Source organism: Hermetia illucens, chromosome 2, assembly GCF_905115235.1.
Source record: "Hermetia illucens chromosome 2, iHerIll2.2.curated.20191125, whole genome shotgun sequence".
NCBI classification, from domain to species: Eukaryota; Metazoa; Arthropoda; class Insecta; order Diptera; family Stratiomyidae; genus Hermetia; species Hermetia illucens.
The window spans coordinates 94,528,665-94,552,141 of NC_051850.1; the positions used below are offsets into that span (position 1 = coordinate 94,528,665).

The 23,477-nt window shown below is 40.3% G+C and overlaps 2 protein-coding genes across 6 annotated transcripts in view; both read left to right on the forward strand.

Moving 5' to 3' along the window:
- The window catches only part of LOC119649762 (regulating synaptic membrane exocytosis protein 1), a 692,290-nt gene that overhangs the window by 40,819 nt on the left and 627,994 nt on the right, over positions 1-23,477 (forward strand). For all 5 annotated transcript variants that reach the window (XM_038052056.1, XM_038052057.1, XM_038052059.1 and 2 more), the window contains exon 2: positions 11,159-11,191. The gene's annotated coding sequence lies outside the window, so the exon portion shown is untranslated. The remainder of the gene's footprint in view (positions 1-11,158; positions 11,192-23,477) is intronic.
- LOC119649764 (neuropeptide-like protein 31) lies at positions 18,309-18,802 on the forward strand. The gene has a single exon (XM_038052063.1). It carries the CDS (start codon positions 18,382-18,384, stop codon positions 18,721-18,723), a length of 342 nt encoding a protein of 113 aa, XP_037907991.1. The 5' UTR covers positions 18,309-18,381; the 3' UTR covers positions 18,724-18,802.

Here is a 23,477-nt window from a genome sequence, read left to right on the forward strand (position 1 = left end):
TTTCCTGAACAACGGAAATACAATATAATACATTTACATAATACACCATATAGGATTTAGACATAACTGTCATAAAAAGGCGCATCTTGCACCTAAAAAGATTTAAAGGCCTATCAAAGTTAGCTAAGTGCGCGCATTGTATGTACATTTAAACATCTGGGTGAAGGCCATTTGGAATTGGTTTAAGCTGCCCATTGGCAAAACTATTTCAATTTGAAAAAAGAACAGTATCGCTCTCGATACGCAAATAACAAATCTAACCTTCTCTCTTATCACTTTTTAAGCTTCGCTAATGTCAAGCATTTAATTTAGTTTTAGTTTGTTAGGGAGGGAATAATAATCAAATTAAATTCATAAATTTAGCAAAAGTTCGCAACTTGAAATAATTAATTCATTTTAATGCCATCTCCCAAACTAAATAGGCATAAAAACTCAGCGGCTCTAATTGAGCATATTATCTTGATGTTGTCGATGCGATAATGCGGACCTCCAAACATGTTGAAGTCAAACAGTTCACCAAATTAGCATAGGCCAGCCACGCCAGGAGGCCTGGCTAAGAATCATGTAACTTTCCAATGACAACATCAATAGTGCAATTCGGCAACTAATAAATTTCGAAACCATCGCCAAGTTCACGGGAGCGATGCAATACAAGTTTCCGACTGGAACTGGTTCATTTTTTGTCCATTTAGTGAGACAATTAATTACCTGTTATTATGCAGATTTTATCGGTGAATTTGATTTTAAAGCAGATTTAAGAGCAAGCGCTCGCACATTTCTTGTTTTCATTCAAGGATTTAAATATTTAAATTGGGTTCAGCTGTTCAATTGCATAATAGTGATGATATCACTTTGTTTAATGCGCCTTATGGGACCATGTATATGTGTTCATTCATAACACGGCTCACTAGAGGACTACTTTGCTAGACATAGTTTCATTTTATACTAAGCTAACATCTACACATACGTTAACATTAAAAAATATGTGAAATAGTTCAATGCCCCAAACATACCCGTGGAGATAATGACTAAGTGAGTTGAGGATTGTCAAAAAGGGCAGACGTTTTCGAGCCAGTAATCTGCAAATTGCGAACCAACCTTTCTGGATAAAAGATTACCCAATGATATAGGTGTCATAGGAGAAGGAATTCTTTGCTTTAACCTTTTAGTTGCATTATTGATTAAATATCTCCTGGATGCTTACTTTCTTCAGTTTTCGCGAAAATTACAGTGATTTTTACATTTAACATTTAATTGAAAAATAGTAGCACCTTTTTGGTAAGCTTTTCTGAGGTAAGCTTGATTGATGCTGACGAAGCCCACGAGATCGAGATGTCGACAAGATTCTGATATTCTGGTTAGGCTGAAATGAACTGCAGAAAAATGGTTTTAGGAGAGAGGAGGCTGAAGAACTCACTTTAAACCCGTATGAAACTATTCAATGAAAAGGCAAACAAAGAAAATGAACACCATGGAGTGGAAGAAAAGTACTGGCACAACAAGAAAAATTGAAGGATTCTAATGAGAATTATATGAATTTGAACTTCTATCTAATAACATTAAGATGCAATGTTCAATTAACCTATATCTGTAAGACAACGATGCATCGAGTTGGAAAAGTATTGTATCACATTTGGGTGAAATTTCGTTCCTAGCTTTTGACAATGCTATCTGGAAATCGCTTTTTTGAGGAGATGTGTTGTTTATGGAACTCGAGTTTGAGCAAACGCTACGGGTATTCAACGAAATTAAGGTATACCAGTTGAGGGGGCATACAGAGTCGGCATGGGCGATTATACATGTCAGTAACCATTCTCGCGTCAAGAGGGAAGTATATTTGTGGCCGTTATTCTGCTAAAATACAAAGGATTTTCTATGGGTAAGGTGGCGTTTTGTAATAAACTAAGGCACAACACACTAAAGTTTACTTTCTTTCATGTTCTAGTTAATAAATATCAATCTACTCACTCTGTTCGTTTGGAAGCCTCAATGCTAGATACATTGAACCAGAAGACATTGCTCGTAGATATCCCTAGCTTTTTCAGCCTGCAATAACCAATGAGTATTTCAACGATGATCCGAACGCCCAGCTTGATGAGGTATAAACAATCTTTTAAACGCTCGGGTTTGTATCCACCATTTCCCCCAGGACAGGTCCCTCAGCCCTTCCTGCTCATTTTTCCACGCCGTAGCCATGAACTCATTTTCGTTTCTACAGAAGGGTTCTGGTCCATGAAGGAGCTTGTCTGCTATTTCGCTGGTCAGCTAGTCTGCTGCCTCATTGCCTTCTAACCCAATATGGCCTGGAATCCAGAGTGATCCGAGTGTGTTTAGTCATTCAAAACATATCCATACCAGTTTGGAGTTCAGCTGGTTAGAATTGACTTCTCAATTTTCGATCAGAATAGTAATGTTCTGTTCCCTATATTTCCTTCGGAGTTGAAGGGGACACATCTGCCCAACGTGTATATTTCCGCCTCAAATATACTAGGGTGTTTATCCATTGCTTCAAAGTATATTTTTTTTCGACCAATGACCGCGGCGCACGCTCCTCTGCTGTGAGGAATGCAGCAGTGTACTAGGTAATCATTTGCTGGTTTAAACGTGAGTGTGTCACACTATCCCAGTTTGCCCTGTTACTCCGAGGTGTTTCAAAATTCTTATCGGAAAGAAACCTGATTGCTCATCCTCATACTCTCCCTTATTAATACTCGTTGGCGCAACCATCCAATTGGATCAGCGCCTTGAAATGTGTTAGAGCACCTCATTCAAGACCGTAACGGTACACTACAGGATTACCGTACCCTATAGCAGGCAATCTGGTCAGCATTGCGCTCACCCGAGATTATTACCCTGACTTGACTCAGGTACTCACTCACAGTTCAGTCGACTGTTATCCGACGTCAAGACACTGCTATCAGTCAAATTTGAACCACCACCTTCCGTACGACCACTCAGCTATCCAGGCACACATGCTCTCCCTTGGTATCAGTAATTTGCGATATCCCCTGGAAAGAATCCGCTTCCTAAGCAATCATTGCAGTGTTTATCCTTGGTATTATACTATTAACAGGGTGCTTGCCTCTTTTTAAGGTTTTGTGTAAAACAAAATCTTATTAAAATTAGTTTGCTGTCTGTCTGTCTGTCTGTTGGTCACACGCATTTTCCTCGGAAACGGTTACAGCGATCGACACTAAATTTGGTTGAAAGCTGGGCCTAGGAACGCCCACGCATTCAGTGAATTATACCACCTTTCTGCACCAGGTACTAATTCTCAGTGCAGTTCCATCATATAGGGTATCTCATTAAAACAATGTCATCACTATAACTCTGAACCTGTATTCATTATCTTTCCTAGTAGCGCACACACTACCATACTCCACATACCCCCATAATATCTCACCCAATGGACAACCTTAGTGTTCATGACAATAGAATTTGTACCTCTACTTGTCCACTCTCTGAAATTCTGCTCATCCAAAAGTTCAGTCGCGGATCAGCGCACATTGTGCCTCTGTGTGCGATGTTCTACCGAACGCTCCTTCGATGTTCAAAAACGCAGTTAATTCAATTTTTTGGTTTTTTATGGCCGTTCTGCCTGGTGAGCGTGTTGACATGCATGCAAGGGAGTACTAGATCTGCCAAGATCTTGTCAGTTTGTGAAATAAAAGTGTAAAAACTTTAAATTTTAGTAAACTCCTTTATTATCGGACGTCTGGTTTTTTTCTTAACGATAAATATACAAGTTTTCTTCTTTATCCTTCGCTTATATAAAAAATATTTTCAGCCTGATCTTTATTTAAACAAGTTTTACAAAAGACTGACTTAATTCTAATTATAATATTATATGCCTAGGTAATAATAAAATTGATTTCAGTAATTTTCCTAGTTGAGTGAACTGCAATGCTGAATCGATGAGTCGATTCCACCATTGTGTCCTGTTCCAGTTTGCTTCTAATATACCACTCTGTTGTAGGTGAGCCAAGTTATTGCTCAGGTGCCTTTCATAGGAGTTTCAATCTCTCCTGGGATTCCTTACTATTCTTTCTACTTTGGCGTTGCCTCTAATGTCGAATGTGATTATTCTGTGATCCGGCACCCTTCTTGATCACTCCGTTCATCAGAGTATTACACAGAATTATGACTAGTATCTCTTGTCCGGTGCTGATCACGAATGTTGGAGTATTTCTTATCTTTCATATTTTTCGTTTATTGCTAAGAATAAATTCAAGAAGGTTCTTTCACTCACTCATCTTTTCGATTGGTATCCCTACTTTCTCAGACTTTGTGATGGCGTTGGCATCGCAGCCCAGGGGAAATAATAAGGCGTTCTCTTCGCAGAACTTCACCAGTCTACGGATACGGATGTCGTCTGCCGGGAAGTGGTCCAATATTACGACTACCTCCCGAATTGCCTTCACGGCATCTAATGAAACTTGGTTCATCATAAGATCTTCCGTTAGGCGTTCTAAAAGATATACATATTTCAAATTTCGTTTAAAATTGATGCGTGATATTTGTTTTTAGCAAGAGCAGTACCACCTGCATGCTTCCTTTTTGCAGGTCACGAATCTGTCCCTGGTACATCCATGGTTCTTGAGCCAGCACTATTCCAATGTTTTCGTTCAAGATTGAAGTTTGTCTATTGGCTCCATTAGTGCTCGGAGTTCTTCTCCGACATGGGCACTTTCCTGCGTATCGCTTTGTGCCCGAGCCTTAGAAGATTTAAGTCTAGGTCGTCCAGTTTCCCCTCCTCGTTGGGCAGCAAGTACCCGCTTGGCCCCGCCATTTCTGCCGGTAGGTTTCCTATCCGATGTATCCTTCGAAGTATTTTTTCTCGACTTCTCCTTGTGCACGTGCACAGGTATTCTGTTAAATCTGTAGTTGATGAGGCAATTTAGTCGTTGGATTACCTTCTGGGATCGGTTATCTTTGTGCTGCACCTTGCTTCTGACGACTGCCTACAATCGCTTATGGAGATAATTATTTTGAGCAATCAAGAGCCACATGTGCTCTTCCGTCTTCAGGATTGCGACTTTGAGAATCATCGCCACCATGTATGCTCTTTGTAAATCATCTCTAGCTCATGTATACAGATATGTTCGTTTCCTGCCTGGTAATTTGGGGACTGTGGGTCTAAGCCAAGCCGCTGTATCCTCTGCCGCGCACTCCACCAGTATAGGACCTGGTCGAAAGCTTATGCCGGTAAACACCAGCTCCGCATTGCCTGCACATCTCCCTGAAAACAAAGACCTCAATTATTTCCTGTTCCTCACGAGCGAGCACAAGCTTCGGTAATGTTTTTGGCAGTATATTCGCCGAATGCTGGTTTTTGAGGAATTACGCCTGTTGCCTGCGGTCTTCGCAGTAGGTCAATATTGAGGTTGGCTCCTCTACTTGACTTGCTAGCTTCTCCCTTTTTACCTGTGAAGATTCGCCTCTGCGTGGTGGACCAGTCTGTGTTCAGGGTGAGGTCTCCTTTTAAAGGTATACATACATCCCATGCCGATTCCTTCTGAAATAAAGTTAATAATTTTAGTAATTTGACCATTTCTTTTAGGGATTTATTTTCAGAAAATACTCTATGAAAAAAACCACGATATGGTGTCCAGCGCCCGAAATACCCTCCTAAGTTCATTCTAGAACCATAAAAGTAGTAATATAAGCTACGATATAGAGCATGACACTGCCAGCTTTGGTCGAAATCTCACTATTATTGATGGAGTTCTAGTAGCTAAAAATTGCTTTTTTTGTAAATTTACTGCAACTCAGAACAGTGCATTCCAATATCACATTAAAGCGAGTATTTGACAAACCAAATGCATATAAGTACGTTCCAACCTGCTTGCAAATGGAACAGTTTTATTCTCAAATGTTTTTACAGAATAAATACACAAGACCTTCCGTACCTGAAGCGCTGAACTTCCGGTTTTCGACTTGTTATATGTTAGATTATAAAGTAATAAAACTTCCTTAAAAATATGGTTTAACAGAAAGGTGGAATGGACCATTAATCGACCGCATGACGCTAGTTTTTAGCACGATTGAATATAAATTTATATCCTTGGAATGGAAGGTTATTTACATAGTGTTATCTTCCATAGTGCCCTGTTATCCTTTATTTCATTTTCAAGGGAGCCATTTCATTATCATCACAAATAATATTTCGTAAGTGATATGTTTACAGGGGGACTAGCATAGAGACAAATACGAGTACTACCATTCATTACGCAAACAAAATTGAAACTCAGATCATGAGGTCGAGAGGTCAACGTTCAACCAACTCGGAGGTGTGAAGTCCTGTGGCTGAACTCTTCTGTTTTATAATAATGAAAGTTTAAAATACAATATAAATGTAAACAATTATAATTATAAAATTGTTTTCAGATATTTTCAGTGTCTTAAAATAATTAACTTTGGCGCAATTGACATAATTTTCAATGTCTCTTCCCTCATTTCCTGCATTCTAATTATTTCGTGCTAATTTCTTATTGTAAAAGCATGGTTGCCATCAGATACACTGAGAGATTATATTCTTTTTTAAAAATTCCAAAGTGCTGGTTCGTTTCTTTTATTTATTTCAGCATAGAAATTGGATCAGCTTTTAGAAGTAGCCAGTTTTTTCCTCCCCAACTGAGCAACTTGCTTCAAACTCCGCCAAAGCCACATAGGATTTTATTCCGGATTTCACCTACTTGATCTATAGCAAGTTAGTCAAGTACTTTCTTGAAATCTTTCTTGGGCTTTAATTTCTTAAGGTTTCTATCCGATAAGTAGCATGTCCTTTTAAGAGTTGATCAATAAACTTTCCATTACTCGTCCAAAACCAAATAACTTCACCTTTTCGTGTTTTCGGCATAATTAACCAACAAAACATTTTTCTTCTTTCAATTTATAAGCGATTGTCCAATTGCCTAAGAGCCAATTATTCTTTCTCATCCACAAACTTCTCTTCACCAACAAAGTTTTGTCAGCATCTGGGAAGATCAGTTTTTCCACTTTGACTTTTTTCTTGCTATCGGCGGCAATCATCAACCTTTCCATTCATTGTCAACAATGTCTGCCCAGTTGTCCATAGGAACAGCAACAACATAGTCACAACAACAACAAATGAATTGAATTGTTTAGTATTGGAAAATAAGGATTAATGTATTTAGATAGACAGCACAAAAAAAATTTCCTGAGAATAATTCCAGATAAAAATATGTAATGCAATGTATGTATGTATATGTAATAAAGAAATAAGGAATTTGTGAGACAAGCAGGCCATGTGGATGGCGTACTCTTTGCAACATAATCACTCGCTGATTGGCATTTCTAATGGTGAACAGATTATATTATTTTTTCTTATTATTTTATTTGCTGTTTCAAGATGGGGGCGGTCAGTCTTCTTGAGCTTCTATAGCGGAAAAGTGTGTATGGAACACATTTAAGGTAAGCGTTATGGGCCGAGAAAGGAGGATTTCTAGGCTTTAAGCATTCCAGGCATATTTTAATTCATACTTTCTCCAAGTCATAGCAAATCTCAAATGTATAAGAAGAGCAAGCAAGAACCTAACTACTTTGTATATGATAGTTAACTACATTTTCAAGTAATTAATAATAATTTAGTAGTTGCACTAAAATTTAACGATGAGTAGTTAAATTTCATTTTTATTTTTATTATTTTTAATTGAGATGACTAATCTGCTCCAGCAATAATTATTGCTGGAGAAGATTAGTCATCTCTTGAAGAAGCTCCCGTCACTATATCAACATTGTAAAATTTTAATGACTGATAATTACCAGTTATGTAGTTAAAATTCTAGATGGCTGGATATCTCCTTTTACCATAGATTTTTTTGTTTAATATCGTAGATCTTTATTGATATCTGGAAAATCGAATTTTAAAATGTATGGCTATTTAAATGATATTGTTGTAAATCACAATAGTGGTCCGTCTATTTGACGAAACTAACTTATTAGTTCGCAGTTGAAAAAACAAATTTTAGTTTTGAAGGTTTTGTGGAAAACAAAACCTTATCCTATTCAAATCGGTTTACTGTCTGTGGGTCTGTCGCACGTTATATTTCTCCAAAACGGTGGTAACTTCCGTGGCCATCTTTATGGGTTAGAGCGGGATGTCTGTATAAATAAAAAGATGTATAATAATCTTTGCACAATTCACAGATAATCATTTGATCCCAAACTAAGCGGAACATTCGGCAACCAGACAGCTAATATTTATACTTACTAGGTTTCGATTGTGGCTTCGCCTACGCACTCTACGTTTTATCGCGCGAGTTAAGTCAGCATCACCTCCTTCGCATCCATACTTAGCTCCACGACCCCAGATCTTGCCAGCATCCATTGAATCGGATAATATACCAGTCAATATAGATTAGTCATCTTAATTCTTAAATCGTAAGTTCTCTATACATGATTAAAGTCCGTTTGATTGAACTATTATAAATTCATTGAATATTGTGCAATCATTAGAGTTCATTTGCTCAATCCAAATTTGCTAATTATTGATCAATACATACATAGAAGGGTTTTTTTTTTGTGAACGAGTAGAAGAATCTATAAAAGTTGCGGGAGAGGGTTAAATTATATTCTCCCTTAACAACCTTTCATATGCAGAAACATTTTTAGGTCCTTACCGTGAAGTGTGCTTTCCCTACTTACATTCCCTATTTCACCGTCGTCTGTTTTATTTTCATGACAAAAAGTAGCCTACTTCATCAATATCAGTTCATCGGTTTAAGCTTGAAATTGTAATTGACAAACAGAGTTACTTCCGCATTTAATATATGGGAGGAGTTAAGATTAGGAGGGTTAGTTATGATACTGATTTATTTCTAAATAAATACATACTTAATAGATAAATTATGTTTTGTGTTTTCTCATGGAGTATTTAAAAATGTCTGGTCTAACTTTTAGATAGGAATAAAGTTTATTGGATGATTAAAAATAATTAATAATAATTGAATTCGCTATTAAGACTGCGACACCTAACTGTGTTTCCCAACTACTCTACATTTTAATCATTAACGAAAAAAGACTTTCCGCAGGAGCGTTGCTGCCCTGCAGGCATAAACCATGATAACGATAATATAATAACAATCGTTGACGCAACAATCCAATTGGATCGGGGCCTTGGAGTGGCACCTCATTCAAGACCGTAACAGTACACTACAGGATAGCCTGTAGGAAGTAATGTTGTCAGAGCTGCGTTCGCCCCAGATTATTACCCTGATTTCACTCAGGTACTCATTCAAAGCTGCCACCAGTTACATTTGAACCGCGACCTTCCGTACGACAGCCTTGTGCTCTAACCGCTCAGCTATCCGGACACAAACCGTAATAATGGCAATAATTATTCGAAAATTCACACAGATGAGATTGATATCATGATAATGTTAGAACAACTTCACCCAAAGGTGTTAAATATCAATATTCGCGAATATTCGTGAAACGGTGCCGTATCATAGCTGCCACTGTCAAATCTTCCAGTAATCAGTAAATCTGTTAAACTCTAAACTCCTTGCCACTTTGGTATCAAATTTGCTCATTGAAACACTTCTAACTCTCTTAATAGGGATACCAATGTATTGAACTGACACTACTGTTCCAAGTATTCTTTGCTTCAGCGTTTGTATTCTGAATAGCAGTACCAGCAGCAGTTTCTTGAAATTTGACCATTATGGATGGAGTGAGAGAGAAAAACAGAACTCTGTTTAAGGGTCAAGTTTTCTGGGAGACGTCAAGTTTTTGCATGGTTTGACGTTATGTTTTTAAAATATTTGGTCCTTTATCTACGCTCAGAAAATATTTTTTTAAGGGTTGGACTCTTTTCAAAATACTTTCAGTGTGAAATCACAAAACTTTTTTACAAGTTAACCCCAATGCTGTAAATGTAAAAAAATTAATAAATTTTCATGATAGATTCGAAGCCCACGTCCAATCCCAATGAGTTGTCTTCCAATCGATAGTTTCAATTGGCATAAATATTATTACTTTCTTTCTCTTTTTTTTATCCGAAATTGCAGTTCGTATTGTCTCCACCAAAAGCCACCACTTTTATTTAAATCATTGCAAGATAATACTTTTTTTAAATTTGGCGGCTATATACGTCTCCTCTTCTCTCTTGTCTCCTCTGACTTTTCTCGAAACTCTAAAAATTGAACTTTAACTCCTCCATAAAATAAAGAAGTCGGAATACCAGAAGCTAGACGCTTTGGGTACAGAGTTTTGTGTTCATCTAATGTGAGACATTTCCTAGGCATGTTTTTCCATCCGTACATAGCATTCATGTGATTTCATTCATGGTGGTGACGTCACACACATCTTAGATTGCGATAAATTCACGTGAAATACAAAATTTTGACCTTCTATAACTTTTTGAAAAATTGTGTATTATATCATTACTCATAATGGTACCATATTTTGTGCTTCTGACACGAGCTTAAGGGGGACTTTCGGGTAAATTTCTAAAATATGGTATTATGCTATTACATATTAACTTTATTTGAGAAGGTATCGGAATAGGATGTCATTTGAGGCCTTGATTTTGTTTAGGTGCACCATTATGATTTTTTCAGATTTTTCAGTTGGATAGGTTACACTTTTTGGGGCAAACATTTTGAGCCGTCAGTCCTCTGTGATTTACCTTTTTAATCTCACAGGAGTATTGGCGAGAGTGAAGCTGCAGCTTGACCGAAAAACTTATGTTTTTCTGGTTTTCTCTCGATATCACTGCACCATCATGCTCAACACTACCTGCTTCACAATTCCTTTGTAAAGAAGGATTTTACGCATTCGTCTTGTTCCTTTGTTGTATGCTTATTCCTTGATGAGGTAGGAAAAATTAACAATCATAAATAGACGATGTGGACGTCTTACGCTCCATACCAGAATAAACAAGGAGTATATTTTATATTGGTATATAAGGTCTTATCAACATTAACATATCATGAACTTGGTAATGAATTGCTTTCCAGACTAAACTCCTCGGTTTTGAACCTAATGCAGAGTTCTACCTTTTGCATCAATTAGCTTTATTGAGTTAGCATGTTGTGCATACCTTAAACTGGTGGACACACAATTAATTCAACTAGATTGTCAAACTTTGTGGAATGTAAACTTTTATCGCTCATGTTTACTTCTTCTTTTTCAGATTCTTTGGATTAGCATCATTTAACCGGAACCTGTAAGTTTAAATAAGTACAAAATTTGAGCCGTTCATTCCATTGCAAAATATATAATCCGGGCAAGTAGTAAAATGTCGTGGTATAGTTACCTCTCTCACTCGGATCAAGTTTACAACCGAGAGAAGTGGTGAATTCGATGTGCACTGCTATAATGACACCTGGTATGGATAGCATCTATCCAGTGATAGTCTAAGAGTCCGCGAATCCCTGACTTCATAGTATAAAAGTTGAAAGTTTGTCTATGGAAAGTCCGCACGAGTAATTGCGTACTATAGAGGTAGAGTCGTAGTGGCTTCGGCAGGTAACGGTGGCAAAGGTGCATAAAATTTCTACTTAACATGGTCATAGTATAGAGGTAATTTTTGACTGGCTGCCTGTGTGTCTTTCTGTCTGTCACACGCATTTTTCTCAGAGACTGTTGCAGCGATTAACACTAAATTTGGTGGAAAGGTGGGAACTGTGAATGCTCACGCATACATTGAGTTACATCCTATTACGCTGAATTTCATTGGAGGTCCCTAAACATGCAAAATGAGGGTGTAATTTTTTTTTCACCGAATATAGAATATCAAATGAAAGGTGTCAACTAGTACTTTCCGAAGCCTTAATTTTGACATTTGTTCGAAAGGTGGGAAGTGTGGGGTCGAAATTGATCATTTCTTTAACGGACCGATTTTCAGCAACTACTCAACCGAAAATCCGAAAAAAAATCAAAAAGCTCCCACTATATGGCACCTAGGCTTCAAAATATTCTTCATACCGATATCTGTTCAAATAAAGTTAGTAATAAAATATTAATATAATTTCAAAGGCCAAAGGGTAGTATAGATCCCAGGGCGAAACGTGGATTGGTACCCACGATGGAGCATAAAATCTGCTGAACCAACACCAACAGCTTTACTACCAAACCCTATCTCCACCTCCACGTGGTGACCGTTGGGAGCTCTTTCTTAACGAAAAGCTGCAGACGGAGAAGGATGAAGGCGAGTCTCACGCGCCTAAAAACGGGACAAATTGAATTAACTGGTCCTCCAGGTTGGGGGTTGGGTAGGGCTGACAACCCTACACTGAAAACCGATGTTACGAAGCCACGAAAGGAGCCTCGGACATGATGGATCTTACAACGACGAACCAACGACAGCGTATTAACGATTTGCACATTTTCTTATGGGAGGTGCGCTCCCTGTACAGACCGAAAGCTGCTGAGCAGCTAGCCCATACCCTGTTCCAATATAGGGCTGATGTAGCAGCGTTGCAAGAGATGCGATGGACAGGGACCGGTTTCCTGGAAAAGAGCCGCTACAGCATATATTATAGCGGCCATCCAGTAAACCATGTGCTCGGAGTAGATTTCTTAGTCAGCCAAAAAATGGAAACTGCTGTTATCGGGTTTGAAAATATAGGCGAAAGGCTATGCACTTTGCATTTGCGAGGCAAGTTTAGAAATATAAGCCCCATAAACGCTCCCGCCCCTACAGAGGAGACTGCAGAGTCGGAGAGGGATACCTTTTACGAGGCAGTTGAGCGGACCCTCGAAGCCTGTTCCAAGTATGATATCAAAATCATACTTGGAGATTTCAACAGTCAAGTGGAACGTGGCCCGTATTCAGGCGATACGTTAGCTCCCATAGCTTGCATAGGGATACCAATGATAACAGATTGCGCATTACCCAGTTAGCGGTATCGCACGAAATGGTTGTTGGAAATACCTGGTTTGCGTGGAAAGCGGTCCACAAACATACGTGGGCCTCTCCAGATGGGACCACTTTCGAACAAATTGACCACGTGCTGACTGAACGCCAACTACTCTCAGCCTTGATGAATGTCAGAACATATAGGGGGGCCAATATAGACTCGGATCACTATCTCGTTGGCATGGTGCTCCGAGCTCGAATTACGACACCACCTGCAATCCCCGCTGACAATCAGGCGAGAGTGAATGTTGAATTCATCTACAACACAGCCATCCGCTACACCTATAACAGGGAAATGGATGCCGCAATAACTGCAGTCAAGAGAGGTCCTGGAGATGAAGCACCAACAAAATGATCTTCACAACCACCTGAAGAATGTTATCATTGATATGGCCACAAACATACTTGGCCCCAGCCGCCAGAAACGTTGGAACGGCTGGTTCGACGATGAATGTAAACTAACAACGAAACGGAAGAAAGCCGCATACCGAGTAATGTTGCATTCTCAAAGAACGAGAATTATCACGAACTCTGTTGAGCGGAGAAGCCACTTCACAGACAAAAAAAGGAAGCCTGGGAGAACTAACCAAGCCTGTGAACTTGAAAAGTACAGGGAGCAACCGCACCAGGCGCGTAAGTTTTATCAACAAGTCAACAGAATGAAGCTCATCCTGCCGAGACAAAGAGGGAAATCTGATTTCCGACAGAATGGGCATATTGGAGCGATGGGGTGAGTATTTTGATGAACTACTGAACAACCAGAACATCGGCGAGTTGGAGGTCCCGCCAACTGAAGACGACGGACAAAAACTGCTACCAAGAAGTATAGGAGAAACAATCCATGCAATTCATCTGCTGAAAAACCATAAGTCGTCAGGAGCCGATGGAATTACAGCCGAATTGGTTAAATATGGAGGCGATCAGTTACACCAAGTGATTCATCAACATGTGCTCAAGGTATGGGACAGCGAATCAATGCTTGACCATTGGCAACGAGGCATTATCTGTCTTATACATAAAAAGCGAGATATCACACAGTGCTGCAATTATACAGCTATCACGTTGCTGAGTACCATCTATAAGATATTCTCCTCTATCTTACTAGGCCGGATAGCCCCATACGCCCAGAACATCATTGGCCCATACCAAAGAGGCTTCACTCCAGGCAAATCACCAACAGATCAGATTTTCTCTCTGCGGCAAACAATGGGAAAACTGTTGTTATGAACAACAGTTACACCATCTGTTCATCGACTTTAAAGCCGCTTATGATAGCATAGCCAGGGTAAAACTGTACACGGCCATGAGAGAATTCAGTATCCCGACGAAGTTGATAAGACTGACTAGGCTAACCCTGACCAACGTGTGAGGCCAGATCCTGCTGCTTTAGCAGGATCACTCTCCATACGATTCGACATCAACAACCGTATACGTCAAGGGGATACCCTATCATGCGTCCTCTTTAACCTCGCCCTCGAGAAAGTGATCCGTGATGCTGAGGTAAATGCAAGAGGTACGATCCTCTTTAAGTTCACCCAACTACTGGCCTATGTTGACGATATCGACATCATGGGAAGAACCACCCGAGACCTACAAACTGCCTTCATCCAGATTGAGCAGGCGGCACGAGATCTTGGGCTGGACATCAATGAAGGCAAGACAAAATATATGGTGGCAACATCAGCACCGAAAACCAACCAACCAACAACATCAAATCGCACTGGTCAAACGGGAAGAATAAGGATAGGAGACTACAACTTTGAAACCGTTGATAATTTCTTTTATCTAGGGTCGAAAATCACAACCGATAACAGCTACGATGAGGAAATCCGCGCACGGTTGTTGTCAGCCAACAGAGTCTATTTCAGCTTACAAAAACTGTTGCGCTCGAAACGTCTCACCATAGAGTCGAAGCTCTTATTGTACAAGACAATGATCTTATCTTGCCAGTCGCGGCCGCGTTCGAGAGAAGAATCCTCCGAAGAATTTTGGCCCCCTACATGAGGATGGACGATTCCGTAGTCTACATAACGCCGAAACCTATGAGCGATACCATGACCGTCCGGTTGTGGATAAAATCCGGCTCAATAGGTTACGGTGGGCGGGTTACTTAATCCGTATGGATGAGAATGATCCAGCCCGGAAAGGCAATAAGGGCAATATCTATGGTAGAAAAAGAAGGCGAGGTAGACCCTGCCTAAGATTGAGCGATGGCGTAGGTCAGGACGCCAGACAGCTTTTAGGGATATCGAATTGGTGGACCTCGGCGCAAAACCGGGATGTCCGGAGTTGCTGATTAAGACAGGCCTAGATCGGATACCGGTTGATGCGCGACGTTGATGTTGAATATAATTTCTAGTAATTGGCTGCAGAACCCATCTTAATTTTATCCTAGCACCGCAAAATTTGGTGGAAATGTAGGCTATAACGCAGATCCTACCAAGTTTGCTGGAAATAGCACTATTACTAACAAAGTTATAATAGGTCAAATTTGCCACTTTGCAAATTCAAGGCTTTGAATATCAATATCACCCGAAGTTGGATATTCTCACACAACATATGCATATATTACGTGATACTTATTAATGGGACCAATGCACCCTCAAATGTCTTTATGAGAGAAATGCACAAAACTTTTCATACCGTCCAGCTTCCGGTTTCCGACTTGTTTATATTTTCTTCGAAGTAATGTCAGAAACCAAGTTTTAGATTGCCAAACATTTGCCATAGTGGCAACCCCCCGCCAGATACCCCAAACACCTATAAACTGTGGGCTTATCTACTTCATAGTATAAAGGTTGAATTTTATATATTTTACTTATAAGAATATGTTTCCTCTGCAACCAGACACTTTGGGCAGTGGCAACACCTGCCAGACCAGGTGCATGTGGCACCAGGTGCGTATTTTAATTTCGATGTAGAATTTTCCATCAAATTTGGTGTGAATCGCTACACCCGTCTCAGTGGAAAATGCGTGTGACGGACAGGCAGACAGATAATAAACCGATTTTAACAAGGTTTCGTTTTACACAAACCTTAAAAGATGCCCTTCATACTATGACGGCTTGGATGCTTCTGTGCTTTCTTCAGACCCTATGCAGAATTTCCTGAAATTATTTCGCTTTGCAACTCAGCAAGAGGAATCCCAAGTTCCCGATATACTTCTTCCTTGCACGTCATGACTCTGGCGCCGATACGCCCGGCGTTCCCGAGCAAGCACTATCCCAATGTTGTCCTTGGCAATTTGCCTTGCTATCACTGCACATGTAGCTTTTGCATGGTGGAGTTTACATGAACTATCTTAGTACTGACTATTTGCTCTATTGCTATTTGGAGCTATTGTCCAATATTGGAGTGTTATCCTCCTCCTCAGGAAGAGAACTTGGCGCAAAACAGTAGTGTTCAATGAGCAGCCGGTCTGCTTCCCTGCTTGATGCTGCCGTTCCGGTCCATACGACTTCTGGGATTCTTTCGGGTAGCTAGATAGCCTTTTCAGCCGACGTGTCTTCCGAAATATCTTTCTGCGGCTTCCCCATATATACTTGCCCCAGAATGTCACTGAATCTATAATTAAGGGGGCATTTATGGTTTTTAATTGCTTCTGTGGATTAGTGATTAGTTATTTATACCGATTGTGGGAGGTTTGCTTCTCTTCTCCACTTTGCTTCTAAACACTCTTCATAACCGTGTGTGAAAATCGTAATTTTTAGCTATTCAGAGATCTAGACCTTCCCCCGTCTCCATCGCTGTGGCTTTTTGAATGTAGGCTGTTACAAGGTGTGCCTCTGCATCGCCAGCACATGTCAACAGTTCTGCTCCCTTCCAACATGGTAATTTAGATACTAAAGGTTTGAGCCATTCTGCCGTCTTCTCCGTAACGTAGTCCACTATTATAATACTTCGTATATGCGGTGAATACTATCTCGGCAGGAGTTGACGATAGGGTTTCTAATAATTTCCTGCTTTTTACGAGCATGAATTAACTACAGAAATGATTTTGACCTTCACCGCACAACGAAATCTAACGCCGGACTTCCTGGCTCCTTCATTCGCTGCTCACCTCCAAGAGACTTGCTCCTTATTATGTTTGGATTTGGTTTGCTTGAAGCTAAGCTCCGCTACTTCCGTTTTTCGGTTCCGCTGTCGAGGGGTAAGGTTCGTCCTGGGTCTTCCTAGGGGCCTCTTCCAGCTCCAGGCTTTCCTTCAGATCCCATTTATCGCCTACGTCATTGAGGCATGCGTTCTTTCTGGCGTTTAATATGCTGAACTTGTCTTAGCTGGCTGACTTCCTAACTACTCCCTTCTTGGCTTTTATCGCCTGGTTATCAATTTGCCGAGATGTAGCGTCCAGTTTGTGTACGGGGTTTCTTTATATTTTTATTGGTTTCACGTTTGATTCAAATGAGGCCTGTATGCATAGTCCCCAGTAGCATGTCAAAGTCAAGCTTACTCACTGAGGCGACCAGGTATCAGTGATATTCTGTTCCAATACGGTCAGTTATCCCCGACTGCAAACTATTCAAAGGGGTTTGCACAACGCTCTGGATTGAAGAAAGTTTTCCCACTCCTCAATCTAGATCGCTAAGATGGGAGTCACCTCGTGTAAAGCGTAGCTATGACCACGCACTAACGATCTTAAGAGATGAAAGGTTTCGCTCCTGGAGAGCTAGATATGTACGCTCAGAGAGCGAGACATTCTGCAGCATGCGCCGCTGCTTGGCCATTCTCGACTAATTTTGTTAGCCAAAGATTCTATTGTATTTACAGAAATGTTTTAATATTGAGGATTGCATAATGTATGAAAACATTGGTATATTCTCTAAATGAAGTTGCTTTAAATATCTTCAATACCACATCAATTATTATGAATCAATGGGTTATGTACTTTTATTTCAAATATTTTATTTTGAAAATTATTTTCAATCAAAAATAAAATCTCTGAGTAATCACAACCCCTTTCGATTATGTTCAAGCGTTGTGAAATTAACGAGTTCAATGGAATTAAGTACTTCCAAATTACATTTTCTGATGAAAATATTTTCAATGAAATTGATTTTATAAATCCGATTTACAAATGCACGTATTTATGAATGAGCTTGAAACTTCGCTTCACCAGCGAACTAAAATTGAATTGACTTTCTGATCATTTTCAGGGTATTCCCAAATGAATGTTCTGATGTTGCCATAGCAAACAAGCCCAGCAATCTCACAACTCATTGAGTAAATATTAACATTTAATTTTCGTTCCAATCTGATTTTTGCGGCTATTATGAAGATATACTTACTATTTCCGCCTGAGTGCTCCCAAACTTGTTCATATTCCACACTGTCCACCTTCGTCCAATATAGGCGCGATTGCGCCATTACACTTTGCTGTCGCTAATAGTCAACGTTAAGCCGCTTTTCATACTATATAAGTACGGGAGTTGGCTGTAGCTGAAGCATCAGTTGCTTCCGAATCTTAGCTCAGCTTTGAATCTCCAAATCGCATCATCATGAAAGTCCTCGTTTGCTTGGTAGCTCTGATCGCCGTTGCTTCAGCTGGACTCATTGGAGGATATGGAGGATATGGAGGATACGGTGGTGGATATGGAGGATATGGTGGTGGACATGGCGGATATGGTGGATATGGTGGTTTTGGTGGCGGATACGGCGGATATGGTGGTGGTTTCGGCGGGTATGGGGGACATGGTTACACTAAGGTTATTAAAGTAGTAACTCCATCTATTGGATTCGGCGGTGGATATGGCGGCGGTTACGGTGGTGGATACGGTTATGGAGGAGGATATGGCTACGGAGGAGGATACGGATTTGGCGGTGGAAAGGGATGGTGGTAAATTATCCAAAGATCCAACGAAAGTATTAAAGATAAACCTTTTGTGATAGATTTTAATAAAAAAACATGAAAAATCTTAATTGATCATTTGTTTGTGCTTTTGAACTTCACTCTTCGATAACCTTTATATTTTTTCATTTAAACGATATACGATATTTGCAAGATTGGTTCGCTGATAGCAGCGATCTTAACCGGCAAAGATTGAAATTGTGAGGTAGATTTTCAAATACGTATCATTGAGGTGTACGTATATCTACGCATTCTTTTGTTTCTCAAAATATTGTGAGCTATTAAATTGATACAAACGGATAACTGCCACTTGAAAAATGCTTCACCTCAGGTATCAGGTTTGGTTGGCATTCATAAATAGTGCTTCCTCTGTTGTGTTCCGGTATCCGGTCTAGGCCCACCATAGCAAATAGTTTGCACCAAGGTTCCCCAATTAGTATCTCGAAAGGCTGTCTCGAGGCCTGCCATCGCTCGATCTGAGACAGGGTCTGCCACGTCTTCTTTTCTTACCATACACTGTACTCATACAGATTAAGTGATCCGACTACCGGAATCTTTAGTCGGATTTCATCCACAAGCAGACGTGTGCCGTGATATCGCTCAAACATTTTCCATGTTATATAGACTACGGAATCGTCAATCCTCATGTAGGGGGCCAACAATTCTACTTAGAATTATTCCTTCGAGCACGGCTGAAAGTTTGTAACTGTTCCTGCCAAGAACCCAAGTGTCCGTGGAATACGTGAGGACTGGCAAGATCATTGCCCTGCACTGTAACAGCTTTGACCCTAAGGTGAGAGGTTTCGAGCGAAACAGTTTTTGTAAGCTGAAATAGGCTCTGTTGGCTGCTACCAGCTGTACGCAGATTTTGTCGTCGTAGCTGTTATCCGTTTTGATTTTCGACCATTGAAAGGAGAAATTTTCAACGATCGTAAAGTTGCAGTCGGCGATATTTATTGTCCTCATTTGACCAGTGCGAATGGATATTGTTGCTTCTTTCGCTTTTGGTACTGATGTTGCCACTATGTACATTGTCATGGCTTCATTAACGTGCAGCCTACGATCTCACATGGATGAAGTTAAATTGTAAAGCCCTGGTAGTTGAGTAGACTTCAAGAAGATAGCGCTTTTCACATTTACATTAGTATCATGGATCACATCTTCCAGGGACCGGTTGCATGACTGGGCATCCTCTTGTCTTAGACCGATAATGATGGTCAATGGAGGGGCCCTATAGCTTTTATCTAGCCTCGCACATTGATCAGCGTCAACCTAATCAGGCTTATCTATTGAGGCAGGATACCGAATTCTCTCTTTTTTTATCCTGGCTGGTAGACTTGAATTCGATAAAAAAATGGTGGAACTGATGGCCATATTTGAACAGTTTTACCATCATTCGCCACAATCTGATCTGTTGCTCATTTGCCTAGAGTGAAACCTCTTTTGTATGGGCGGTTATGTTGTGGTCGGAGAATACATTACAATATCTTACAGATGGTACTGAGCAGCTTGATACCTCTATAAAGGCTGTATTGCATGATATCTCCCTTTTCGGATGGGGGAGATAATGTCATGCATAATTTGTTGCCCCAGTTCTGCAGCATCAGTTGATGAAACGGTTTGTGTAGTTGGTCGCCTCAGTATTTAACTAGTTCAGCTTTGGATCCATCGGCTCCAGGGACTTATGATTTTTATATTATTATCACATGACAGTTTCTTCCACAGATGGTGGTGGCAGTTTTATCTGTCGCCTTTAGTTGACGGGACCTCGAACTCGCCGATATTTTGATTGTTGAGCAGTTCAAAGTACTTACCTATCGCTTGAATATGCCCATACGGTCGGGAATCAGACTTTCCTCTTTGTCGCAATAGGATAAGCGTCAAGGTGGCTTCATCCTGTTGACTTGTTGGTAAAAGTTTCGCTCCTGGTGCGATTGCTTCCTGTACTCCTCGAGTTCTGTCGTTCTATTGATCTATCAATGATAATGTCCTTCAGGTAGTTGTGAAGATCATTTCTCTTAACTGTTTTTATTGCGACATCTATTTCCCCCTAAAAGGTGTTATGGAGTGCTTTGTTGTGGGTGGCTTCACTGTTCATTGTCACTTGATTGTCAGGGTGATTCTAACCGGTGTTCCAATTCGAGCCCGAAGTTATATTCCCGCCCCCACCCCTTTCTATATGTTCCGGTATTCATCAAGGCTGAATGTAAACCATATAACCATATTTTTATAAAAATTTCTTACGTGAATTATAATATATAAAAAGAGAGTCACTTCACTCATGAACAGCAAGTGCTGGCCGAAAATTTCTATAATGAGAAGCAAGTTATCCAGTGATGCCAGTACTTGATGGTGAATTTGAATACGGACGGCCTACTCCATCATCCGCTGCATAATTCGAATTGATGTCGAGTGGTCACTCTGGAACTGTTTTTAGACGTGAAATGTATAATAACGCATTCTTTAGGGCTATACTGCTCTACGGAGCTGCCGGCTGCTTACCGTAAGGGTGATGAAGTCCATCTTACTACACGGTGTATCGGGGAAGTGTGAGTTCGGCTTACTGTCCAATCGTACTGGGGATCTATAGCGCATTTAGGACAGCATTGGGTGAGTTAGTATGTGTCATCACGAGAATTATTTCTGGATTTTCTAGCGAATGAGGTGCATCGCCTCCTTAAAAGAAGTAGGGTAAATTCGGCAGACTGGCTGTAGACTTCTAAAAAACCGTTGGATCTATAAAATGATCCTGTGCAGAGATAAGAAATAAATCGAGCGAAAATAAGATAATTGAATTACTACCAGATCTTTATGGAACACGATGGCTGCAGAAACTATTATAATTTGGTGGTTTTAAAGGGGGGGTTGAAAACTTCACACTGCGGCAAACTGATAGTTACACATTTGATTCTTTTCTCTTCTCTCTCGATCCTTGTTCTTCATAGAACAGTGATATGTATGCGATTACCAGTGAGACTTTTTGCCGATTAACCTGCCGTGATCCACATTGTCATATCGTATGATGCTCGCTTTCTCCAAGTTTAGTGGGGGTTCCAGTATTATAGGCAGGACATTCTGAGGTTGACTTATGATTTGATAATAGCTTGCTGGGACATGTTATGGGCGAAACGCTGTTAGTAGCGACAACAAGGATAGTGAGCGGTCTGTGCCATTAAGTTGCCACATGGTTAGTAGCGGTAGATCTATGAATTGCTTATTGGACGGGTGGAAGGAGACAGGCACTGACTTATTCTTTTGGCCGGTACTCAGCTTGTCAGCCAGGTCTTGTTCTGCGCCAATATTCTTTCCATGCTGTTATATGGTCGTAGTTATACAATGGGACACTATACTAGGGTGGACCATGAGATTGCCCTATAGCTAAGTGCTGCAGAAGTTATAGAGGAAGATTGTAAGTTTCTCGGAGCTGAAGCACAATACCATTAATCGACTCTGATGGCTTATAAGTTTAGTTGCCGTGTTGTGTCTCCCAGAACATGTGTTTGTTGCCACCATTTATATGATATAAGCTAGTGCTAGGTGGCATCACGATGTATGTATGTACTGATGACCATCTTAAAAGTGTGGTGTGCATAGTTGGTATCATCTGACATGATGGAATTTGGTTTAGGTAATTATCGAACTTAAGCCATTGGAAAAGATTATAACGAGCCGCATATAGAATGTTGATAAAAAATACTACAAGTCACCAATGCTCTAGTTGGCAGTGTGAAAGATTCTCTGCTATCCGAAAATATCACTTCTCTGCCGTATTTAATTGGTAATCCTTTTCTACACTGTCATATGCACTTGGAACAGGGTGATGGGCAAAGATTGGATCTGAAAACGTTCAGTGGAGGTGTAGGCTACTATGTTCCAATTCCAAATACATGGCCCAAATTCTGGGGTGAAGGGGGTGAAGTTACATTGTAACATCGGTGAATGGGATGTCATTCACGTTGCTTCATAAAATCATCGGCAAGTCGACTAATAGCACGCCTAGTTTTACAAGCGAATTAGCTGCATGAAGTCAGGCGATATGCGGAAGTCGGAGACAACGCATATTAAATCCATAAATTGTGTTTGGCAATCAATCAACTCCCATTCGCTAAACAAATGGATCTGTGCTGGGGATCGAATTCCTAAGGTAGAAGGATTTACATCTGCCATCCGAGGGATTATGGCCGCCGCCGGTGTTTATAGTAAACTTATGAAACAGCAGGTGGAAAATGACCAGTACCGAATATATGGTTTGACATGAGAGATGTTGGACTGGCTCATTTTTGGCTGTTCTGTGATGGCTGTAATGTAGAATGCCTGCAGGCATAAAGCTATATGTGGCAGAATTGCGCATGATATCACAGAAACATCCTCGACGCAGAAAAAGGTAAATTAAGGGCCAATAGCTCGGGAATTGAAATATATAAAAAAAATCATATAAGAAAACATTGTCTTCTGGGAAGGGTGGTGGCAGCTCCTGGTATTATTTGTTACAGATATTGCGATTTAATCCTTTACGGCTTGCCTAGATGTCTTAGACGTTGGACTAAACTTTGCAGAAGTACACCATCAAATCCCGCTGGTTTTTTGAGGAGGTAGGATTCGAGTCTAACGTCTTGTCTATAGTGTTAAAATTCGGCATAAGCCAGGGTTGCGACAATGTCGAAGTAAATAAGAATAATAGCCTCTGGCAATCAACACCAGAGAGTTTGGTCGAGTTTACTCTCTAAACGTGTTCCAAATCGCAAA

Excerpts from the sequence above, each read along its gene's own strand:
- LOC119649764 (XM_038052063.1), top strand. The coding sequence starts at position 18,382 with ATGAAAGTCCTCGTTTGCTTGGTAGCTCTGATCGCCGTTGCTTCAGCT.